At 40.5% G+C, this 20,928-nt stretch overlaps 1 protein-coding gene across 18 annotated transcripts in view; it reads left to right on the forward strand.

The window, feature by feature from the left end:
• The window catches only part of ENOX1 (ecto-NOX disulfide-thiol exchanger 1), a 514,187-nt gene that overhangs the window by 394,123 nt on the left and 99,136 nt on the right, over window positions 1-20,928 (forward strand). For all 18 annotated transcript variants that reach the window (XM_074988353.1, XM_074988361.1, XM_074988362.1 and 15 more), the window contains 2 exons: window positions 10,665-10,771; window positions 20,764-20,881. In XM_074988353.1, the coding sequence (XP_074844454.1) occupies window positions 10,665-10,771; window positions 20,764-20,881 (225 nt within the window). The remainder of the gene's footprint in view (window positions 1-10,664; window positions 10,772-20,763; window positions 20,882-20,928) is intronic.

Here is a 20,928-nt window from a genome sequence, read left to right on the forward strand (position 1 = left end):
AGAGAATGTGCAGTTACAATCAGTAACCTCCATTTACACCCATCCTCAGCTTTTGTTCTGTGCATTTTGACCATATCCGGAAATATGGTGTATATGAGCTAAAGGCAGAAATGACCTGTTCATCTTCTAGTTACTCCCTCCATCTTGTTACCAATACCAATGCAAGATTATGTCTTACAATATATTTCCTACTCTGTTGTCCAATCTATGTGGTGTCTCACCACTTCTTTTAAGATTCTGTTCAACTGCCTAATAGCTTCCTATTTCCTAGTTTGTTTTCTTATGATGTACAAGGAGAGACTGAAAAGATTTGAAGTGGTGGGGGTGTTCTGTACTTTTTTTTACCTTTCATATACCATGAACATCAGCTTTGATCTTCCCTGGCCATTCCCAGGGAACTTCTGTCTATCTTACAGGATTTATATTTTTACTGCTCTCACATTGTAATGAAGGGGAATTGAATGTCCTTTCTCAAGGAAGTGTTTGCGTTAAGATGTCCCACAAAAGCTCACCTAATAAATTATTTTGATAGTCTTTAAAGTGCTACTTGACTGCTTTTTTGTTTTGATAGTATGTAGACTACCATGGCTCCCTCTCTGTTGCATCCTAAATAGTCTGGCTAAAATTCCTTTCCTCTCTCAATTGCTCAGTGTTCACTCCCTTGTGATATGATTTCTTCAGTTCTAAAAGCATCAGACAAGACTTGAATTGCTAATGCTGGGGAGGGAAAAAAAAAACTACAACCAAACTTAAATAAACTCCTTTCAGACCTTCTTTGTGTGTCATAAAAAACATCTGAGCCTTATTTTTGTTTTTCTCTTTTCACATTACCTTTCAAATGTGCTCCGTTATTTTACTCAGGATAGAAGCGAGACTCATGTGAGGGTGGTTATTGGGATGACTAACCACCTTACCTGTTTGTTTGTGTGTTTTTACTTGTTTGTAATTACTTTTTTTAACAGACCATTAACTCAATATAGGTTGAATTTCTCTAATCCGGAACACTCTCATCCAGCAGACTCCATAATCTGGAATGATTTTAGTTAGCTGGATGACCACTTATCATGGGTGGGCCAAGTTTCTTGTGGATCGATAAAGTTTGTTTCCATCCACCAGTCCTGGCTGTCAGTGTTCTGTGCTGTTATTTAGCTCTAACTAATCTCTAAATGTCTGTTAAGAGCCCAGTAAGATGAGTAAGTGTTGGCAATGCTACTAAACAATATGACTTCCCATGGTCTGGCAAATTCTCTCTTGCAGCACCAGTTGGGTGCCAAGGGTGCCAGATTAGAGAGGTTCAGCCTGTAGTATTTGCCATAATTTTTCAGAAATACAGTCCATTCTACTACAGGTACAATAGGTTTGCTAGCTAAGCATTTTAGCATCCAGGATGTAGATCATACAGACTTTTCTGTCTGTATTCATGCTTTCCAAGTATTCCCTTAATTGCTTTCTATTGGTGGCTGTTTTAAAAGAGGTTTTCTTTAGTTGCCCTGGCTTCTTTATTCTTTTTGCTAAAGACTAATTTTAAAAATGGGAGTTTGCTATTTCAGTTATTTTAAAGTCATCGTTAAGTTCTTCAGGGCAGGGATGGTTGCATATGAAGTGTTTGCATAGTGCCTAGCACAATGGGGCCTGGTGTCCTTAAGTGCTAAGGGAATACAAATACAAAATTACTCATTATTATAATTATCCTCTGGTACTACTTTTTCCTTTGATGCATTTGTAAAAGATCTTTATGATCCATGCAGCCCCTTTGGCTAGTATATTAATTCAGCATTTTGTTTGTTTGGGTTTTTTTGCTAATAAATGTTTAGCAAGCCTTAAATGAGACTATGTGTTCTTACATACCACTTTTTAAAAAAAAAAAAATCTTTTGTCCAAAATGCTGTTGCAGTGGCACAGGACCTATTGTAGGATGAAGGAGTCCATGTAAGATTTTGTTCTCCCAGGCCACATTTTTCATTCTATCTTCTTGTTGCTGTACAGCCATGGTCTCTACCCCTAATGTTTTCTAATGGCTTCTTCCTTTGTGTTTCCATTGTCTTGGATCCCTTTGTTTCCACAATATTGTGTAATTTTAGCCCCCATCAAAGCCAAAAAGGGATTTCCCATTGATTTCAACGGAGCCAGGATTTCGCTAGTAAGACTTCTCACTATTATTTTTCTGTTTTGTTTTATATAGACCTAGTGTGGCTGACAGACTTGCTGGGCCTCTGGGCAAGGTGGCAGTGGGCATGCTCCACACTCTGAGAAGAGGTGGAGCTTCAGCAATTTAAGAGGCCTCAGGCTCCAGCCGCTACTGTAGCAGCAGCCGGAGCCCCAGGTCCTTTTGAATCACTGGGCCCAGGGCAATTTCCATTTTTACCAACCCCTCACCTGCCACATTGGCTGGCCTGTATAGGCCTGTAAATGCACATAGTGCTTTGTTATCAAATTAAAGTTACCATCTAAAGAGTCTTACACCTCAGTTCAGCAATCTATCCCTACTCATTGTGATCTTGCAAGATCTTCCATCAGAGTTGAGTGCGCTCAGCACCTCACAGGATCCAACCTAAATACTGTGTGGACAGGAAGTGGTGAGAGAGGATAATGAGAAACTGGAGCAGGGAGTTACACTGGTGAGGTAGACCGAATGTTTTTATTAGTTGGACACACTGCACTTTTACAACTTGATTTAATTTGTTGCTTATCAATGAAGGACCAGGGCCTGTAAATAATAAAGGTTCTGTAAATAATATTGTTTACTGCCTTCCCTGGAAACCCCCACATTAGGGAGCTCTTTCCTGATGAGATAAAAACCCAAAAATACTTGTGATAACCTCAACTATCTCCAGAACTATCCTCTATATTCTAGCCACAGCAAAAATCACGTCAATCCCAATTATCAATGAGATCAGCTAATTACATTCAGTACACGAGGGACAGCAGAAAATGCAGTTAACGTGATCAACACACTAGCATCCACAGATTCTTTCTTTGTGTCAGCATAGACGAGCTTTTCCTCCTTACTACACAATGCCAACATTAACAGAGAGAGAACTGTGCATGTACACCTGCCCTACTGTATCACATTGACCTGATCTCAGGTTCCAGTTTGCTGAGAAATGACATACAGGTGTTGTGGGCTTGTTAAATCCAAGTGATTTATTGCATGGCAGTGAGCCAAAGCCCTTTGTCACACTGGGCTGCCAGTTTCTTCACCATGAATTGAACCACATTTCACAAGATTTTCAATGTCTGTTTTTTTGGACAGATTTCCTCGCAGTCCCGTGTAGGACATAGTGATCTCTGTTTAATTTGAGTAGGTTCCATTGTTTCACCATATAACAAGGAGTGTTTCTACATTTCTAGAAGTAGCTGTTGTTTAATTATTGATGTAAGTGCTTGGACCGAGTGATTCTGCCTGGTTTGTTATGGATTCTGAGGCATACGGAAGTTTCAGTATTCCCAGGATGTTCCCTCTTCAGCTCTTCCTCAGCCTGCTTCTTAACAAGAGAAAAAGCAAGTTCCAAGAACAACCGCCAGTGATCATAGTCACTGCTTGACTTCTATATTTAGGGTTGCAGCTCTAGACAGGCCAATGGGGCCTGGGCTTTGCATGGTGGGTGGGTAGGAGGCAAATTCCATGTGTGCCTGAAGCTTACCTGTTGTTATCCCCAAACTATGGGCAGGTCAGTGACACTGAAATAGAAGGACGTTGTGAGAATGGAAGGGCATTATCATTTCTTTTGCAAAGAAAAGGTGGATTGGATTAAAGCACTTAGAAATGTTCCCCTCCCACGATATATGAGAACCCAACTTCTTAACAGCCAGCATTATAACATTGATTCATACAAAAGTGATCAATGGGGGATAAGGAGGAAACTTGGGGAAGGGTCATATTTTTAAAAATCTAACTATTTTTATAGGTGTGGCCTCATCTGGAGTATTGTGTCCAGTTCTGGGTGCCACATTTGTGGAAAGATGTGGATAAAATGGAGAAAGTCCAGAAAAGAGCAATACAAATGATTAAAAGTATAGAAAATATGATCTATGAGGAAAGATTGAAAAAAATGTGCTTGCATAGTCTGAAGAAGAGAAGACAAGTTTGGAGCATAACAACAGTTTTAAAGTATACACAAGGTTGTTAGAAGTAGGAGAGAGAAAAATTGTCCCCTTTAACCTCGGAGGATAAGACAAGAAGAAATGAACCTAAATTGCAGCAATGGAGGTTCAGGTTGGACATTAGAAAAGCTTCCTGTCAGGGTGGTTAAGCACTGGAAGAAATTGCCCAGGGAGGTTGTGGAATCTCTATCATTGGAGATTTTTAAGAGTAGTAACAGAGAGGAAGCCGTGCTAGTATAAATGCTTGTCAGGGATGGTCTAGATCAGTGGTCTCAAAACTTGTTATACCCAAGGTCACTTATTGAATTTAAGGGTAACCTAGAATCTACTTCACCCCTTCCCAAAAGCCCTGACCACTCCTGTCTGCTCTCTTGCCCATTCTCCCCCACTCTCACTCACTTTCATCTGGCTTGGCCATGGAGTTGGGGTGCAGGAGTGGTCTCCACGCTGGAACTCAGTTTTGAAGTGCAGGAGAGGGTGAGGGGTGCTGATTCTGAGTGGGTGTAGGAGGGAGCTCTGGGCTGGGGCAAAGTGTTGCAGTGCAGAAAAAAATGAGAGGTATAAGCTTGGGAGGGAATTTTCTCTAGCTTAGAGCCCTCTCCTGCACCAAAACTCACATTCAGTGTCTAGGGAAGGGAGTTATCCATCTGCTGTACTGCTGCCCTCACCTGCAAGTGCCACCCATTGGCCAGTTCTCAGCTAATAGAAGTTGCTTGGACAGTGCTGAGGGCAAGGACAGCGTGGAGTTATCTCAACCCCGGCCCTGGGTCTGCAGAGAGCGCAGCCAGCTGCTTCCAGGAGCAGCCCAGGGGATTAGACAGAGGCCTCCAACCTGAGGATCGGGATCAACTGGCATCATGGGTTTTACAAATAGAATACGTCATAGCATGTCTAATTGATCAGCACACTCCAATATATGCTAATCTAGGCCCTGTACTTTGGCATTCTACATTTTCCTGTGGTGGTGCTTTTTACTTTTATGGGTTACCTGCTCTGCTGATGACATTCACATCAACTTCACCCTCTATGGCAGTGTATCTTGGGTAACAAAGAATGGATTCTATTTTCTTTTGGCTGTTAATGTGCAGAAGAGAAATACCTTCTGAAAGTAAATACTATTGAAACCCACAAGTTTTTCTGTGGACCTGATTAATTGTAACATTCTAAATCTTTCTTTACTCTGCCACTTAACTGAAATATTTTGTCAACATCACACATCAAATTGTGGAGGGTAATTTTGGACTTTGACTCAGTACTAGAACATATTCAGTATGTCGCCAAGTGCATATCAGGACTGTTGCCAGAAATAAGCCCCTTTCTATCCACTGCTGACCTGGAGATTCTAATCCATTCATTTATAACATCTAGGCTTGACTACTCTAATTCTTTGTTTGCTGGGCTTCTTGCCAATTTGATTGGCAGACTCTAGCTTATTCAGAACTCAGCAGACCAGCTTTTGACCAAGACCAGGCTAACTATGTTCATTCTTCCTGTCTCAGATTCCTTATTTCAAAACCATGTTGTACATGAATATAAAATTTCCTTTCAACTTTAATTTTATGGGTGAAAATGTTATTTTATTTTCAGGATCACTTGTCAGGCTTTTCAAGATCTTTCTAAAATAACTTTCTGGATATCTCATCATGCCCTCTTCAGTCCTTTTGCGTTTGGACCATTTCGTTCTGCATGCCTCAAATTTGGACTTAGCTTGCCATGAGTTTTAATTTTTCTTTTGAGTTTAGTTCAAGCTGGATTCTATTTTGATCATTGTTTCTTTTTATTGTAAAGTACAATGTCACATTCAGTTCCCTATGCACATTTTTATTATATAAAAAGAATAAGAACAAGATATTCCTTTATGAGGAATACTCAAAGAAATATCAAGCAAAACACAACATGAGGTGCTTAGTCTTGACACCAGAATGTCAAGATTTGTTTTCAGCCTTAACTTGTGCAGTTAGTGGAAAAGAATGTATTTAATATACATAGTAGAAAACAAATGTTCTCCCATAGCCTGTCTACAGAACTGCATACAGTTTTCCCATCTTTTCTCCATTCAATATAGTTGCTAGGTTCTGTCATATTTTTGATTGTAAACATTCCACTTCTCCTTAGGAGCAATCTTCATTGTTCCTACCCCTTAGAATTACATAGATTTAGATTTATATATGTTTTTAAACATTACATTTAAGAGGAATATCATTATTTGGCCCACTTTATTTTATGGCAACAAATATTGAACAATAATGATGTAAGAATATATTTGATATACCTAATGTAAGTTTTCACTTATGATAAAGTCTCTTACAGTAATGCTGCTGTTGTGAAGCATTAGCTGACACCTACATATTAGCTCTGGTATTTGGGTTTACAATTCATTAGAGAAAAAGTTGGGTAATAATCCTTTGCATGAAACCCACCAAAGAAAGCATCACAAAGCATTAAAGTGAGTTTTTAGGAAATTAGAAATCAATATGAATTACATTGGAGGAAAAAAAGGGTTTTTTTTTATCCTTCCAGTACTATGATGTTCTTAAAATCACATTTGAACAGTTGCCTATTTTCCCTATGAACAAGAAGCAATTTTGAATATAGCTAATGAAAATTTTATTACATAATATTATACGGATATTTGTTGGTGAATATTTAATGTTAACTAATAATAATACAGAACATTTAGGCTCTACACTTCTGTTCACACACAGAACTGAAGGAACTTTATACACAGGGATAAGAATTCTAACCCCGTTTATCAATTTAGGGACAAATGCTGAGTGAGGGCCAGTAGCCAAAGAGGGAGTACCTGTCAGCACAGTTCCCCAAGTAACTTCAGGAGTCAAACCAAGATCAAGGGACTAACATGTATTAGGTTCTGCAAGGTACTTCAGGGGTCAAACCAAAGTTGAACTCCTTCAGTGTGTTTGGCTAACTTCAGCTCTGAAGGAAGGATGAATAAATTGGAATGAGAACTCTAAGGCAGATCCTCAGTGGGTGCAAATTGTCACAACTCCATTGGCCCAGTTGTCTATAAAGGAACCATTTTGATTTGCACCCGCTGAGGTTCTATCCTCAGGGTATTTTGCGTATGACAGTGAATACATCCATATGGAGAAGAGTCAGGTTCAGAGGGCCAGATTTTTAAAGGTATTTAGGTATGATGGGAGTTAAGAAGGTAAGTGCTTATAAAACCCTCATTAGGCACCTATCTGCATGTTTAGACACCTAAACACCTTTAAAAATTTAGTTCTATGAATCTGAATATCTCTTCTATGTATTTATTGGAAGCTGAAGCTGAGAGACTCAAAAGGGGTACATCTTCAGCTGGTGCAAATTGTCATGGATTGATTGAAGTCAGTGGAACCTCTCTGAATTTCCAGAGACTTGACTTAGGCAAGTAGAGTCAACAAAACTGGCCGGAGTGAAGACTACATGACTAGTTTCCATGTTTTTGTGTTCAATTTTTTTTAAATAAAAATAAATATGGTTCATGTTAGTATAACAATGTGAAGAAACTCAAAAGTCATTCTCACATATCTGTGTATGAAAGCGCTCTAAACGCTTATGTTAGTTATTATAGGCACTTAGCATTCCCTCTTTGTTCCCCCCTTTATGTACATGCAGAGCAGTAGTTTGGATAATCTTGCTAATAACTACAGAAAGGTAGCTGGGTGTGTCTACATGGGCACAAATCTTCTTCGAAGATTACTAATGAGGTGCTGAATTGAATATTCAGCGCCTCATTAGCATTAGAACGCTTCCGGCCACGGCACTTCAAAATTGCCGCTTTCTAAAGTGCGCAGCTCGGCGCAGCTACACGGGGGTCCTTTTCAAAAGGACCCCACACCTTTTGAAATCCCATTAGCCTGCTCACTGACCAGAATAAAGGGTTTTTGAAAGGTGCAGGGTCCTTTGGAAAAGGACCCTGTGTAGCCACGCCAAGCTGCGTGCTTTCGAAGCACCACGGCCGGAAACATCCTAATGCTAATGAGGCACTGAATATTCAATTCAGCGCCTCATTAGTAATCTTCGAAATATGGCTATTTCGAAGATTTGTGCCTGTGTAGACACAGCCGCTGAGTTAGTTTGTATCTTCACAAAACAAAAGAGCAGTCATGTAGGCTAACAAAATAACTTCTTAGGTGATGAGCTTTTGTGGGGCAGACAGACTTCTTCAGATCTGGAAATAGTGCTGAAAGTGAAATGGCTCATCAAAAACATAACAGAGCGATAGAAAACAAAAAACAAAACAAACAAACAACAACGAAAAGAAATGAAAACTGACAAATCAGCTGTGAGAGTAGGACAAAGAGTGGGTAGGAGGGGGAAGAAAATTATGTACTGCCAGGGTCTATTAAGTGACTTGCCTGAGATCACTACAATCATCACTTTTTCATAACTTCTAGCTTATTGCACATTTAGCATTTTAGTTTTTCATTTATTTCTTGAACACCTGAGAATTTGAATAATTGAAGAAGGCCTCCTGAAAACACAGGAAATCTCTGTGACTCCTTCCTGGCTTGAGTTTTCACTGAAGAGAGCCTCTGAAATGATCAAATAAAGATTTCCAATAGACATTAGCACCTGTAGAAAGAACTTTTTAATTAAACACTTAAAAGTTCAAAGGTTTCTACAGAATTCAGATGTGCCTAATAATATCGTTTAGTGAAAAATGTCAAACCAGCACTTCCTGATATCTTTGTGAATCTTTTCTACTTGAATTTCCACTTGGTAATTAAACATTGGTTGCCATTTAAGCAGGGTATTCTGTGCACTGGGGTCAGTATCACAGCATAATCATTCTAGCCTTATTCATACACATATAATCAAAGGTACTCTAATTTTTAAATCAATTTAATAAATGTATATAATTTAATTCTATCCTTATATAACTACACCTTTGAAGACAAGCAGGTGTTAATATGCTGAAATTATTGTGACTGTAATAACAGCTTGAACCAGAATTACATTCCAGTACTCCTTAACCAGCCCTTGTAGTTTATGTAGAGTTTAAAATTTCATTAAACTTATTTATTGTTATGCTTTTAGTATTTAATTGACCAGCCTTGAGGATTTTAAAGAAAAGTTTCCCTATGTGACTCAACCTAGTTTTGTCCTCCTGAACTGGAAAAGAACTTGAAAAAATAGTGCAAAGAGAAGCAAGTTGTTTGTTGGTGTAATTAGCTCTGAGTCTAAGGTGTGAATGCCAATAGTGTGGATGGTTTCATTGCTGATCATTTTAGCAGAAACAGCCAGAGACTTATCCCTTGGTTTGACATCACAGAAGTCAGAGCTGGAAACAAGCTATTAAATTACCTAGCACATTCTAAGTAAGTCAGTGGAGGATTGTTTCTTCTACTGTATTTTTTAAGGCTGAGCAGGTCTCCACTAGAAATTAAAGACAACCTACTCCATTGTTCAGTGGTGTGAAAAGTTCACACCCCTGCAGAGGCACCATTAAGCATATCTAAGTGCCAGTGTACACAGCACCAGGCAAGTAGAAGAATTCTTCCATCCACCTAATTACTGTTTCTGGGAGAGGTACATTTACCATAGCAACAGACAAATCTCTTCCATGGTTGTAGTACGTGTCCACAAAACAGCAGTGCAGGCACAGCACCACCACGGTGTCACTGCAATGTTTTTAGTGTAGACATAGTCCTAAGGTACCACAGTTTGAACTGAATTACCAAGGAAAAGGAAAGCAGCAAGTAGGTGTGTGGGTGGGTTAAGATGTGGAGCTATCAGCTCAGACAGCACAGAAAGTGGGATATGAGCAGAGTTCCTTTCGCCGATTCAAATAGGCTCTAAAGTGTCTGAAAGATAAGGCAGATGCTTTATAAAACAGATAATGCTAGTTTAGCCAATGAACCCTGAGAGCTAAATCCTAGAGAACTTTACTACAAAAATGGAGCTTATTTATGTTAAACTGATATATATCAACACAACAGCTCAGCTGGCAGCACAGCCCCTTTGCCTGAGGACAATTTGGAATGCAGACCAACCTTAGGGTAATAACACCTCAAAGTGATGAGATCTGGGAGCGTCCTGCTATTGCTGGTGCTGTTTAAGTTGCTTAGTGTTATATTAAGCAAGTGCTGCAGATGGGTAAACTAAGAGGGAGAGAGACACAAGATGAATGGTGTAACTATAAGAAAATAAGTGCCTAAGAATAAAAGAAGCTGATTTGGTCAGGTTTGGGGAGATGTTGTTAGAAAGGGGCCCATCTCATAACTTGCCTCTAACACTTTCTAACAAAAAAAGCCCCACCTATATTTGCACATACACAAATTATAGTTAATAATATCAAAAAGGCCTAGTGAATGCAAATTCTCCAGTTTATATTTATAACTTGTGTAGACTAAAGTTATGGAGACAGACTTGAAGGGAGACATCTCCAACATTGATAAAATGTAAGTACGAAAGACACATGATTGGATGGATATTGATGATGTTATTTCAGCAATGACATCATCCATAGACTCCTAGTGTCTTTGCTTTGCTTCTCTATAGTGATCACAACATAAATTGCTTGTCTTGTTTGACTTCCTTGTTCACCAAAGTTGAGCAGATTGTGGCCGTTTTCAACGCTTCTACCAGACAAAAAGCTTGGGACCATTTCTCGAAAGCTCAGCGAAAGAACATAGACATTTGGCGAAAGCATTCTGAGGTTGGTGACTTTTTTATTACTTTTTATCCACCATCTCACAGCTGGATTGACACAGAACAAGAGTGACTGTAGCTGGGCACAAAGCATTCAGCAATATTTATGACTGTAGTTTTAGCAGTTAATCAACTACCCATTATACTAACAGATTTATAGTACATATTGCTCCCATTGCTCCCATTTCAATCAATGTTGTTAAATAACATTAAGTTGGAGAGCAATGTGTTTTTCTTTTTCTTTTACAAGAAATGGGAAATCATTGGCAGCATATGTTTACTACTCTGAAATAATGAAATTAAAGGGTGAAATTATCAAAGCTATTTAAAATAAATATGTTTTAGAATTAAGTCTTCCATATAATAATATTTAGGAAGGCGCTGAGATCTGATGAATAATAAACAGATATATAGTATCTGTTCTGGTTATATCATTATATGGCCATAATAATGAGTTATGCTGGAAAATAAAATAAAGATTTCTTTTCTTAATAATCCGTAAATCCTATTCAGTCCAGAGATGGAAGGTTCTCTTTCCCATCTATTTTATGTCCATCTTTAAAGAACAAATCAATTGCTTGTATTAGCTCTTAAGTCCGTGGTGAGCAAACACAGCAGTATAAATATAATAATAGTACACTTTAGGGTTGCTATCCAAGTCCATGCATGTGTGACTGTCATAAGCATGAGCAAAGGAAATGAGAAAAGAGATCTGGAGTTCTACTTTTCTTTACATGAGTGGCAGCAAAGAAAGTAATAGTCCTGTTTTATGTTACTGGTCATCCAGCTTTTGCTTTTAATTCAGTATATACGCTATGAACCCGTATGTTAAAAGTAAGTACCACTGTCTTTGTTGTCTTCTTTTATACAAAAGTAATTTTATAAGTTGCTTATCTCCACGTAGTACAATATGTTAATTGTTAACATTACACTCCTCTAAATGATTTTCCCTGTCTCAAAACAAAACTATAGAAGGTAAGATGCACTTATTTAATTATTTTGTAGTACTCTTGTAAAATAAGTGTTGCACACTTAGTTTGAGAAACACTTAAGTGCTGTGATATAAATCATTTTGATAGTGTTTTAAGTGCCCATTAACTAATGCTAAATTACAGTTGAATACCAATGGCACTAGATGTAACATCCACATGAACACCAAATGAATTTTTATTATCAGTGCTATTATGGTGAATACCAAATGACTTCACAATAATGGGACACTTAAAATAAAATGTTAGAATAATTTATTGTTAAGAGCTGCTTTTTGCATTTCGCTCATAAGTAGTGTAAATGGCTGGCAAATAAAGTCGTTGTATAACTGAAATTTGGGGAGGCGGGTGTTATCTTTATTGTCTTTTAGGAAAATGTGAAAAGTGGTTTTCTGTTAGTTTATGTCAAAGTGAAAAAGAAAATAAGAATGATCATACTGCGTCTAGCCGGTATTGCCCAATGTCCTGTCTTCTGACAGTGGCCAATACCTGATGCTTCAAAAGAATGAACAGCAAAGGCAATCATCCAATTATCCATCTCCTGTCATTCCCTCCCAGCTTCTGGAAATCACAAACAAAGGACACCCAGATTATAGGGTTGCATTACTGATCATTCTGGCTAATCCCCATTAATGGATTTATGCTCCCTGAAGGTATCAAAATCTTTTTTAAGCTCAGTTATGGTTTTGACCTTCACAACATCCCCTGACCAAACATTCCGTATGTTGACTGTGCATGTGAGACCTACCTTTTTATTGTTTTAAATCTTCTGCCTATTAAATTTTACTTGGTGACCACTGGGTCTTGTGTTATGCAAAGGAGTAAATAACACTTCCTTCTTCATTTCTCCACACCATTCATGATTTTAAAAACCTCTGTCATTGCCCCACTTAGCCATCTCTTTTCCAAGCTGAAAAGTCCCAGACTTTTTAATCTTTCCTCATATTGAAGTTGTTTCATGCCTTTAAGCATTTAGCTACCTTTCTGTGTACCTTTTTCAGGTTCTTACATATATATATGTAAGGATGTACCATGCATTTATATCGTAGCATTATGGCACTTCCTGTCCTATTATATATCCCTTTCCTAATGGTTTCTAACGGTCTGTTAGCATTTTTCCCTATTGAAACACAATGAACAGAAGTGTTCAGAAAACTGTCCACAATGACTCCAGGATCTCTTTACTAAGTGATCACAGCTTATTTAGAGGCTACCATCTTCTGTGTATAGATGGGATGTATTTTCCAATATGCATTATTTTTCATTGATCAATATTGAATTCATCTACCATTTTGTTGCCCAGACACCTAGTTTTGTAAAAGCTTTTGGTAACTCTTCATGGTATATTTTATTTTATCTCCAAATTCTGCTACGTTACTGTTTACCCTTTTTTCCAGGTCATATATAAATATGTTGAATGGCACTGGTCCCACTATTTATTTCTCTTCCTTCTGAAAATTGACCATTTATTACTAGTCCTTGTTTCCTGTCTTTTACCTGATAACAGATCTATAAGAGAACCATCCCTCTTATCCCATGACTGCCTACTTTGCTCAAGAGCCTTTGGTGAGGGAACTTGTCAAAGACTTCCTAAAAGCCCAAGTACACTGTATCTCCCTTGTCCATGGGCTTCTCTGTACTTGCCCCCAACTTCAAACGGGGCATGGTAATCAGGGCAAGGGGAGATTACTAATGAAGTGCTGCAATGAATACACAGCACTTCATTAGGCTAATTTTCCCCCACAACAGCTTAGAAGCATCAAACTTCAATGTGCTGGCATGCATGCAGCCGCCGGCACTTGAAAGTGCCCACACTACTTCAAAGTCCCTTTACTCCTCATGCTGGCACTTCGAAGTTTGATGCTTCAAAGTTGTCGCAGGGGAAAATTAGCCTAATGAAGTGCTGCGTATTCAGCACAGCACTTCAGAGCTGTGTCTACACATGCACGCTACTTCGAAGTAGCGGCACTAACTTCGAAATAGCGCCCGTCGCAGCTACACGCGTCGGGCACTATTTCGAAGTTAACTTCGACGTTAGGCGGCGAGACGTCGAAGTTGCTAACCTCATGAGGGGATCGGAATAGCGCCCTACTTCGACATTCAACGTCGAAGTAGGGACCGTGTAGACGATCCGCGTCCCGCAACGTCGAAATTGCTGGGTCCTCCATGGCGGCCATCAGCTGGGGGGTTGAGAGATGCTCTCTCTCCAGCCCCTGCGGGGCTCTATGGTCACCGTGGGCAGCAGCCCTTAGCCCAGGGCTTCTGGCTGCTGCTGCGGCAGCTGGGGATCCATGCTGCAGGCACAGGGTCTGCAACCAGTTGTTGACTCTGTGGATCTTGTGTTGTTTAGTGCAACTGTGTCTGGGAGGGGCCCTTTAAGGGAGCGGCTTGCTGTTGAGTCCGCCCTGTAACCCTGTCTGCAGCTGTGCCTGGCACCCTTATTTCGATGTGTGCTACTTTGGCGTGTAGACGTACCCTCGCAGCGCCTATTTTGATGTGGTGCCGCGCAACGTCGAAGTTGAACATCGACGTTGCCAGCCCTGGAGGACGTGTAGACGTTATTCATCGAAATAGCCTATTTCGATGTTGCTACATCGAAATAAGCTATTTCGATGTTGGCTTCACGTATAGACATAGCCCATTAGTAATTTCCCCTGGCCCTGATTACCATGCCCCCTTTGAAGTTAGGGGCAAGTGTAGATCCAGCCCATATGTTTGTTGATCTCCCCAAAGAATTTTAATAGATTGTCAAGAAATGATTTTCCCTTACAATAATTGAGTTGACTCCCTCCCCAACAGATCATGTTCATCTGTACTGAAGTTAAGTTTAATGACCTATAATTACTACTAGGTAGTTTCTAGATCCCTTTTTAAAAATTATCACATTAGCTATGCTCCAGTCATCTAGTCCAGAAGCAGATTTAAATAATTCCTTCTTATGCTAACTTTTCATGAAGGAATGTGTTGTATCACTCATTTGCTGGCTTTTAAAGTTCTTTTGAGGTAAAATGCCTAGAAGTAGGACTTTCCACAAAATATTAATTCACAGAACATCTTTGCTCATGTAAAAGTTGTTGCTCCTTTTTTCTCTTTCTGAAGAAAAAACAATAAACAGTAAGTTAAGAAGTTATGAAACCTGGTTGAACCAATGAACTGATGAACCAATGTACAGTAAAAGCTTTGTTATCCAGCATGTTTGGGAATGTGGGTTCCAGTAAACCAGTAATACCAGGTAACTAAGAGGGAGAGAATTTAAGTACAAAAGGGGGCTTTGGATAGAAGGTTGGGTTGCAGGAAGGGTTTGAGGTGCCAGATCCAGGTGACACTAGGCTCCCTATAAGTGGTAAAACATCCCTGTTTCTCTTAGGCAGTGGCATGGTTAGGTGTCTCTACCTGGAGGCACCACCCCCACAGCTTTCAATGGTTAGGAACTGAGCTATGGAGCCAACACAGGTAGCCCCAGTGACTGTTCCTTTGCCTATAAGCAGCAGGGACATGTCACAATGTCTGGGAAGCCCTGCAGAGCCAATTAGGGAGTCTGCTGGCTGCACACCAACCAAATTATATACTTGTCTTTAGGTCTACACTGGGGTAAAAAGTCTGTTTCTGATATGCAGTTCTAGCTATGCCATTAGTGTAGCTAGAATCGATATATCAGGATCAACTTTCTTACCTGATGGAGATCAGTGGTCTTAAGGCTGACACTGATGTCCCTTACTCAACGCAATACCATGGAGTACCAGGGTCGATGGCAAAGCTCAGGAGAGATGGATTTTGCTGCATCTTAACACACACAGCAATAGTGAAGTACAGAAGCTAGGCTGTGGTGTGGTCAATCAGATAATAAGTATAGACTGGGGATTCCCAACCTATGGGTCGGGACTCAAACAAGGATCACAGTTGATTTGTTAAGAGTTGACAGTGGGTCAAAGCTGCATGTGGCTCTTAAAGGAGCCACATGCAGCTCCTGAATGCTGACACATCCGACAGCTCTCTCTACCAATAGAGAAGCAATTATGCATTGCAAAGACAGCTTCTCCACCTTTGATACTCATAGTCATCCCAAGCAAGCCACTTAATAGACTTTTCTAGTAACTAATATCCACCCCCCACTGACAAATCTACGTAGCTGATTTTTCAGTTTTCATTTTTGTTTGCATCTCCCCCCAGTCCTTGAGTGTGATGCTCCCAGGTTGAGTGTGACCTCCCCAGCCTCTGAGTGTGACCCCCAGCTCCTGAGACTGACTCTCCCCATCCCCCAACCCCCGCAGCCTGTGAGTGTGAATTATTTGGCCCCTCCTGCCTCTGAGTGTGACCCTCCCAGCCCCCCCAGCCAAGTGTGATTCCTCCAACCCCTGAGTGCGACCCCAGTCTCTGAGTGTGACCCCCCCAGCCTCCCAGCCCAAGTATGATGCCCCCAGCCCTGGAGTATGACTCCTCCAGGCCCCTGCCAGCCCGCGTGTGACTCCTCCCAGCCTCTGAGTGTGACCCCCAGCCGCTGAGTGTGACTCTTCCCAATCCCCCTTCCCAAGTGTGACCCCCCAGCCTTACTTTAGCCCCCAGCCCCCAAATCCCTCAACCCCTGAGTGTGACTTCCCCCCAACCCCTGAGTGTGACTTCTCCAGCCCCTCTAGCCTCTGAGTCTGGGCTTTAATCTGGGGGATGTGTGGGGGTGCGGTTTGGGGATGAGGGTCATTCCTCCACCACAACTCCGATAACCTATAATAATAAAATAATAATTAACTATAATAAACATAGTTTTATTATTTTATTATTAATAACAATATATTTTCCCTTTTTCTACCAATAACTACCATGATTATATAAACACAAATGGGCACAATTTTATATTCTTGCCTCAGGCACAAAGTTAGCTAGTTACTTTTTTCACAGAACCACAGGGCTGGAAGGGACCTCAGGAGGTCATCTAGTCCAGCCCCCTGCTTCAAGCAGGATCAACCCCAACTAAGTCGTCCCAGGCAGGACCTTGTCCAGCCAGGACTTAAAAACCTCAAGGGATGAAGAATCCACCAACTCTCTAGGCAACACATTCCAATGCTTCACCACCCACCTGATGAAGTAGTTTTTCCTAATGTCTAACCTACACCTTTCCCTCTTCAACTTCAGACCATTACTCCTTGTTCTGCCATCTGACACCACTGAGAACAGTTTCTCACCCTCCTCTTTAGAGCTCCCCCTCAGGAAGCTGAAGGCTGCTATTAAATTACCCCTCAGTCTTCTCTTCTGTAAACTAAACAAACCCATATCCCTCAGCCTATCCTCATAGGTCTTGTGCTCCAGCCCCTTAATCATTTTTGTTGCCCTTTGCTGAACCTGCTCCAGCAAATCCTCATCCTTTTCATACTGGGGGGCCCAAAACTGTACACAGTATTCCAGATGTGGCCTCACCAGTGCCGAATAAAGAGGAATAACTACTTCTCTAGATCTGCTCAAAATGCTCCTCCTAATGCACCCCAGTATGCCGTTAGCTTTCTTGGCTACAAGGGCACACTGTTTACTCATATCTAGCCTTTCATTCACCATAACCCCTAGGTCCCTTTCCGTCTTACTGCTGCTGAGCCAGTCGGTCCCCAGCCTGTAATAATGCTTGGGATTCTTCCACCCCAGGTGTGGGACTCTACACTTCTCCTTAATGAACTACATCAGATTTATTTTGGCCCAGTCCTCCAGTTTATCCAGGTCCCTCTGGATTCTCTCTCTCTACCCTCCAGCGTATCTACCTCTCCCCCTAGTTTTGTGTCATCCGCAAACTTGCTGAGGGTGCAATCCAGTCCCTCATCCAGGTCATTAATAAAGATGTTGAATAACACCGGCCCCAGAACCGAGCCTTGTGGCACTACGCTTGAAACAGACCGCCATCCAGATATTGAGCCATTGACCACTACCTGTTGGGCCCAACCATCAAGCCAGCTTTCTATCCATCTTACAGTCCAAGGATCCAATCCATATTTCCTTAACTTATGGACAAGAATGTTGTGGGAGACCGTATCAAAAGCCTTGCTGAAGTCAAGGTATATCACATCCACTGACTTCCCCATGTCCACAGAGCTTGTTACCTTGTCATAGAAGCTAATCAGATTGGTCAGGCGGGACTTGCCCCTGGTGAATCCATGTGGGCTACTTTTGATCACTTTCCCCTCTTCCAAGTGCTCCAAATTGGATTCCTTGAGGATTCCCTCCATTATTTTCCCAGGGATTGAGGTAAGGCTGACAGGTCTATAGTTCCCTGGATTGTCCTTCTTTTCTTTTTTAAAGATGGGCACTATGTTTACCCTTACAGTCATCGGGTATCTCCCCTGATTTCCAAGAGTCTTCAAGGATAATGGCCAAAGGTTCAGCAATGACCTCTGCCAATTCCCTCAGTACCCTGGGGTGCATTAAATCCAGACCCATGGACTTGTGCACATCTAGTTTTTCTAGATAGCTCAGAAGTTGTTCCTTCCCCACAGATGGCTGCCCTCCACCTTCCCATACTGCATTGTCTAGGACTGTCATGTGGAAGTTGACTTTGTCCGTGAAGACTGACGCAAAAAAAGCATTGAGTACTTCAGCTTTTCCTGCATCATCTATCACGAGGTTACTTCCCTCATCCAGTAATGGCCCCACACCTTCTCTGATAACCTGTTTATTGTTGACATGCCTGTAGAAAATCTTCTTGTTCCTCTTCACATCCCTTGCCAGCTGCAGTTCCAATTGTGCTTTCGCTTTCCTTATTACTGCCCAGCATTCTCCAGCCATATGTTTATACTCCTCCTTAGTCAACTGTCCACATTTCCATTTCTTGTATGCATCCTTTTTGAATTTAAGCTAACTAAGGATTTCCCCATTAAGCCAAGCTGGTTCCCTACCATGTTTGCATTTCTTACTATGCAGTGGGATTGTTTGTTCTTGTGCCTTCAGTAAGACTTCTTTAAAATACTACCCGTTCTCTTCAACTTTTTTCCCCTTCATCTTCGTTTCCCAAGGGATCCTGCTCATCCATTCTCTCAGGGAGTCAAAGTCTGCTCTTCTAAAATCAAGGGTCTGTATTGTTACTGCTCACCTTTCTTAGTTTTGTCCAGATCATGAAATCTGCGATCTCGTGGTCGCTGCAGCCCAGGTTCCCTCCCACTTCTATTTATCCTACTAGTTCTTCCCTGTTTGTGAGCAGCAGGTGAAGTTGCGCATGGCCACTGGTTGGTTCCTTCAGCACTTGTACCAAGAAGTTATCCCCAACATTCTCCAAAAACATATGGATTGTCTGTGTGCTGATGTACTGGTCTCCCAACAAATGTCTGGATGATTAAAGTCTCTCATGACAGTTTGAGTTGGCTTGTGTCACCAAGTCTTCCTGAATTGTCAAAATGGGTCCCCATATGGAAAAAAGTTGGAATCGCTGGTATAGATTCATCCTAAGTGATGATCTGAAATGCCATTGTGTAGAGCTTTCTGGTTGGTAAAGTACCCTAACACAGCTTTTACTATATATAGACAACTCATATTTCTCTGTTGTAAAATACTATGCACTTGCCAGTAAATGGGTCTGTTGATTCATACCATATTATTTGGATTATTCCCTCCTTTGCTAATATGCTTACATTTCCCTTGTCACCTCTCCTTTGCCTCTCCTCTCGCTGTGTGAGCTTTTCTGACAACTCAAAGAAAAAATGGACCTCTTTGAAGTTCGCAGAGATTATTGTTTGGCTTCTAAGGACAGTTTTGAAATAAATGCTCCTGGGACATTTGCAATCTAAAATACATTAGTCATATGGTTTCTCAGAAGATAGAGTACTCTCCAGTAAAGAGTGTTTGTGACTCTTTTCAATAGGCAATTACAAAGTTGTTACCAATTTCTGTTTTAAATGCAATAAATTCATCCAATACTGGTTTTCAATTTACCATGTTAGTAATTTCTCTGACTTTGAAATTATTCCCATGTAACTCTCATTAATTAGCCTTTCTGCCTTTGCATTGATTAACAGATACATATATCTTTAATACAGTGTGTGACATGTTCTGATAAATTCAGGGTGCAGCCCCAAGGAAAAATCTTTCCTTCTTTCCCTCCATCACACTATGAGGGTTTTTTTATTAATTGCACTCAGCACTATTTATTTCTTCCATGTGGTTTTTCCTTGTTTCAAAGATTCCAAACCATCTCTTTGGGAATTGGGCTCTTTGTCAATAGAAAAATTAGCTGTCTGCAGTCTGAAAAGCTCTACACTAATCACTGTGCAACATCCCTGTGTTACACCTGACAGTATTATTTGGAGAAAATAGAATTCTTTTAGTCTTCTTTGTGCTGCTACCATTCAAAAACCAGTCATTTTACCAATACTATCCTGTTTCATTTTTTGAGGACAAAGTCTCTCTGGGCTTTTATAAAGATCACATGCTTGCTGATCGTTTACTTAGTTATATGTGAACAGTCCCCCTGCCTGTCTGCTCTGGTAGAGGGTTCTTTGTTATTGTTGTTTAGTTTTTTGAAGAAAATGGGCTTTTAGTACTGTCATTTGTTTCATATTGAGATTCAGATGTTATCAAAATGTGCATCTGCTGAGAAGTTAAAATTTGTGGAAATTGGGTTTACTCTGTGCAGGCATAGAAACCTACAACTTAATGCGAGAACTTTCATTTTTAGCCAGCTTGGTAGCCCCTTTATATATCCTTTTCACATGCAGTCTTAAGTGTTGCTATTACTGAAATATTCCTGCCTGAGTACAACCAGTAGTAATTTAACAAGGGAAACTCATATTCTCTGTTGTTGTATTTTCCCCAAAAGCATATTTGCCTGTTCAATTATGTAAAATATTTTTATACAAAGAATGACATTCTTCTCAATTTGAGCCCTTCTTCAAACTTTGACTCTTGTGCTGATTCTGTACTAATATTCCTGGGTTATTTATAGGTATTGTTTTAGAAAATCAGAATGTTCTTCAAATAATTGTTTAGAAATAGAGAAATTAATTCATGGGAATCAATACTGATAAATGGTCTTCTTGGGTTTTAGGAGCTCCGGAATGCTCACAGTGAACAGCTCATGGGGATCCGGCGTGAAGAAGAGATGGAAATGTCTGATGATGACAGCAGTGACAATCCCACTAAAAAGTTGAGAGTGGATGAATCAGGTAAAGATGGAACCCTTCACAGTATTCTGTGAGGTGGCAAACTGTTT

The sequence above is a fragment of the Carettochelys insculpta genome, chromosome 1 (assembly GCF_033958435.1).
Source record: "Carettochelys insculpta isolate YL-2023 chromosome 1, ASM3395843v1, whole genome shotgun sequence".
Lineage (NCBI taxonomy): Eukaryota > Metazoa > Chordata > Testudines > Carettochelyidae > Carettochelys > Carettochelys insculpta.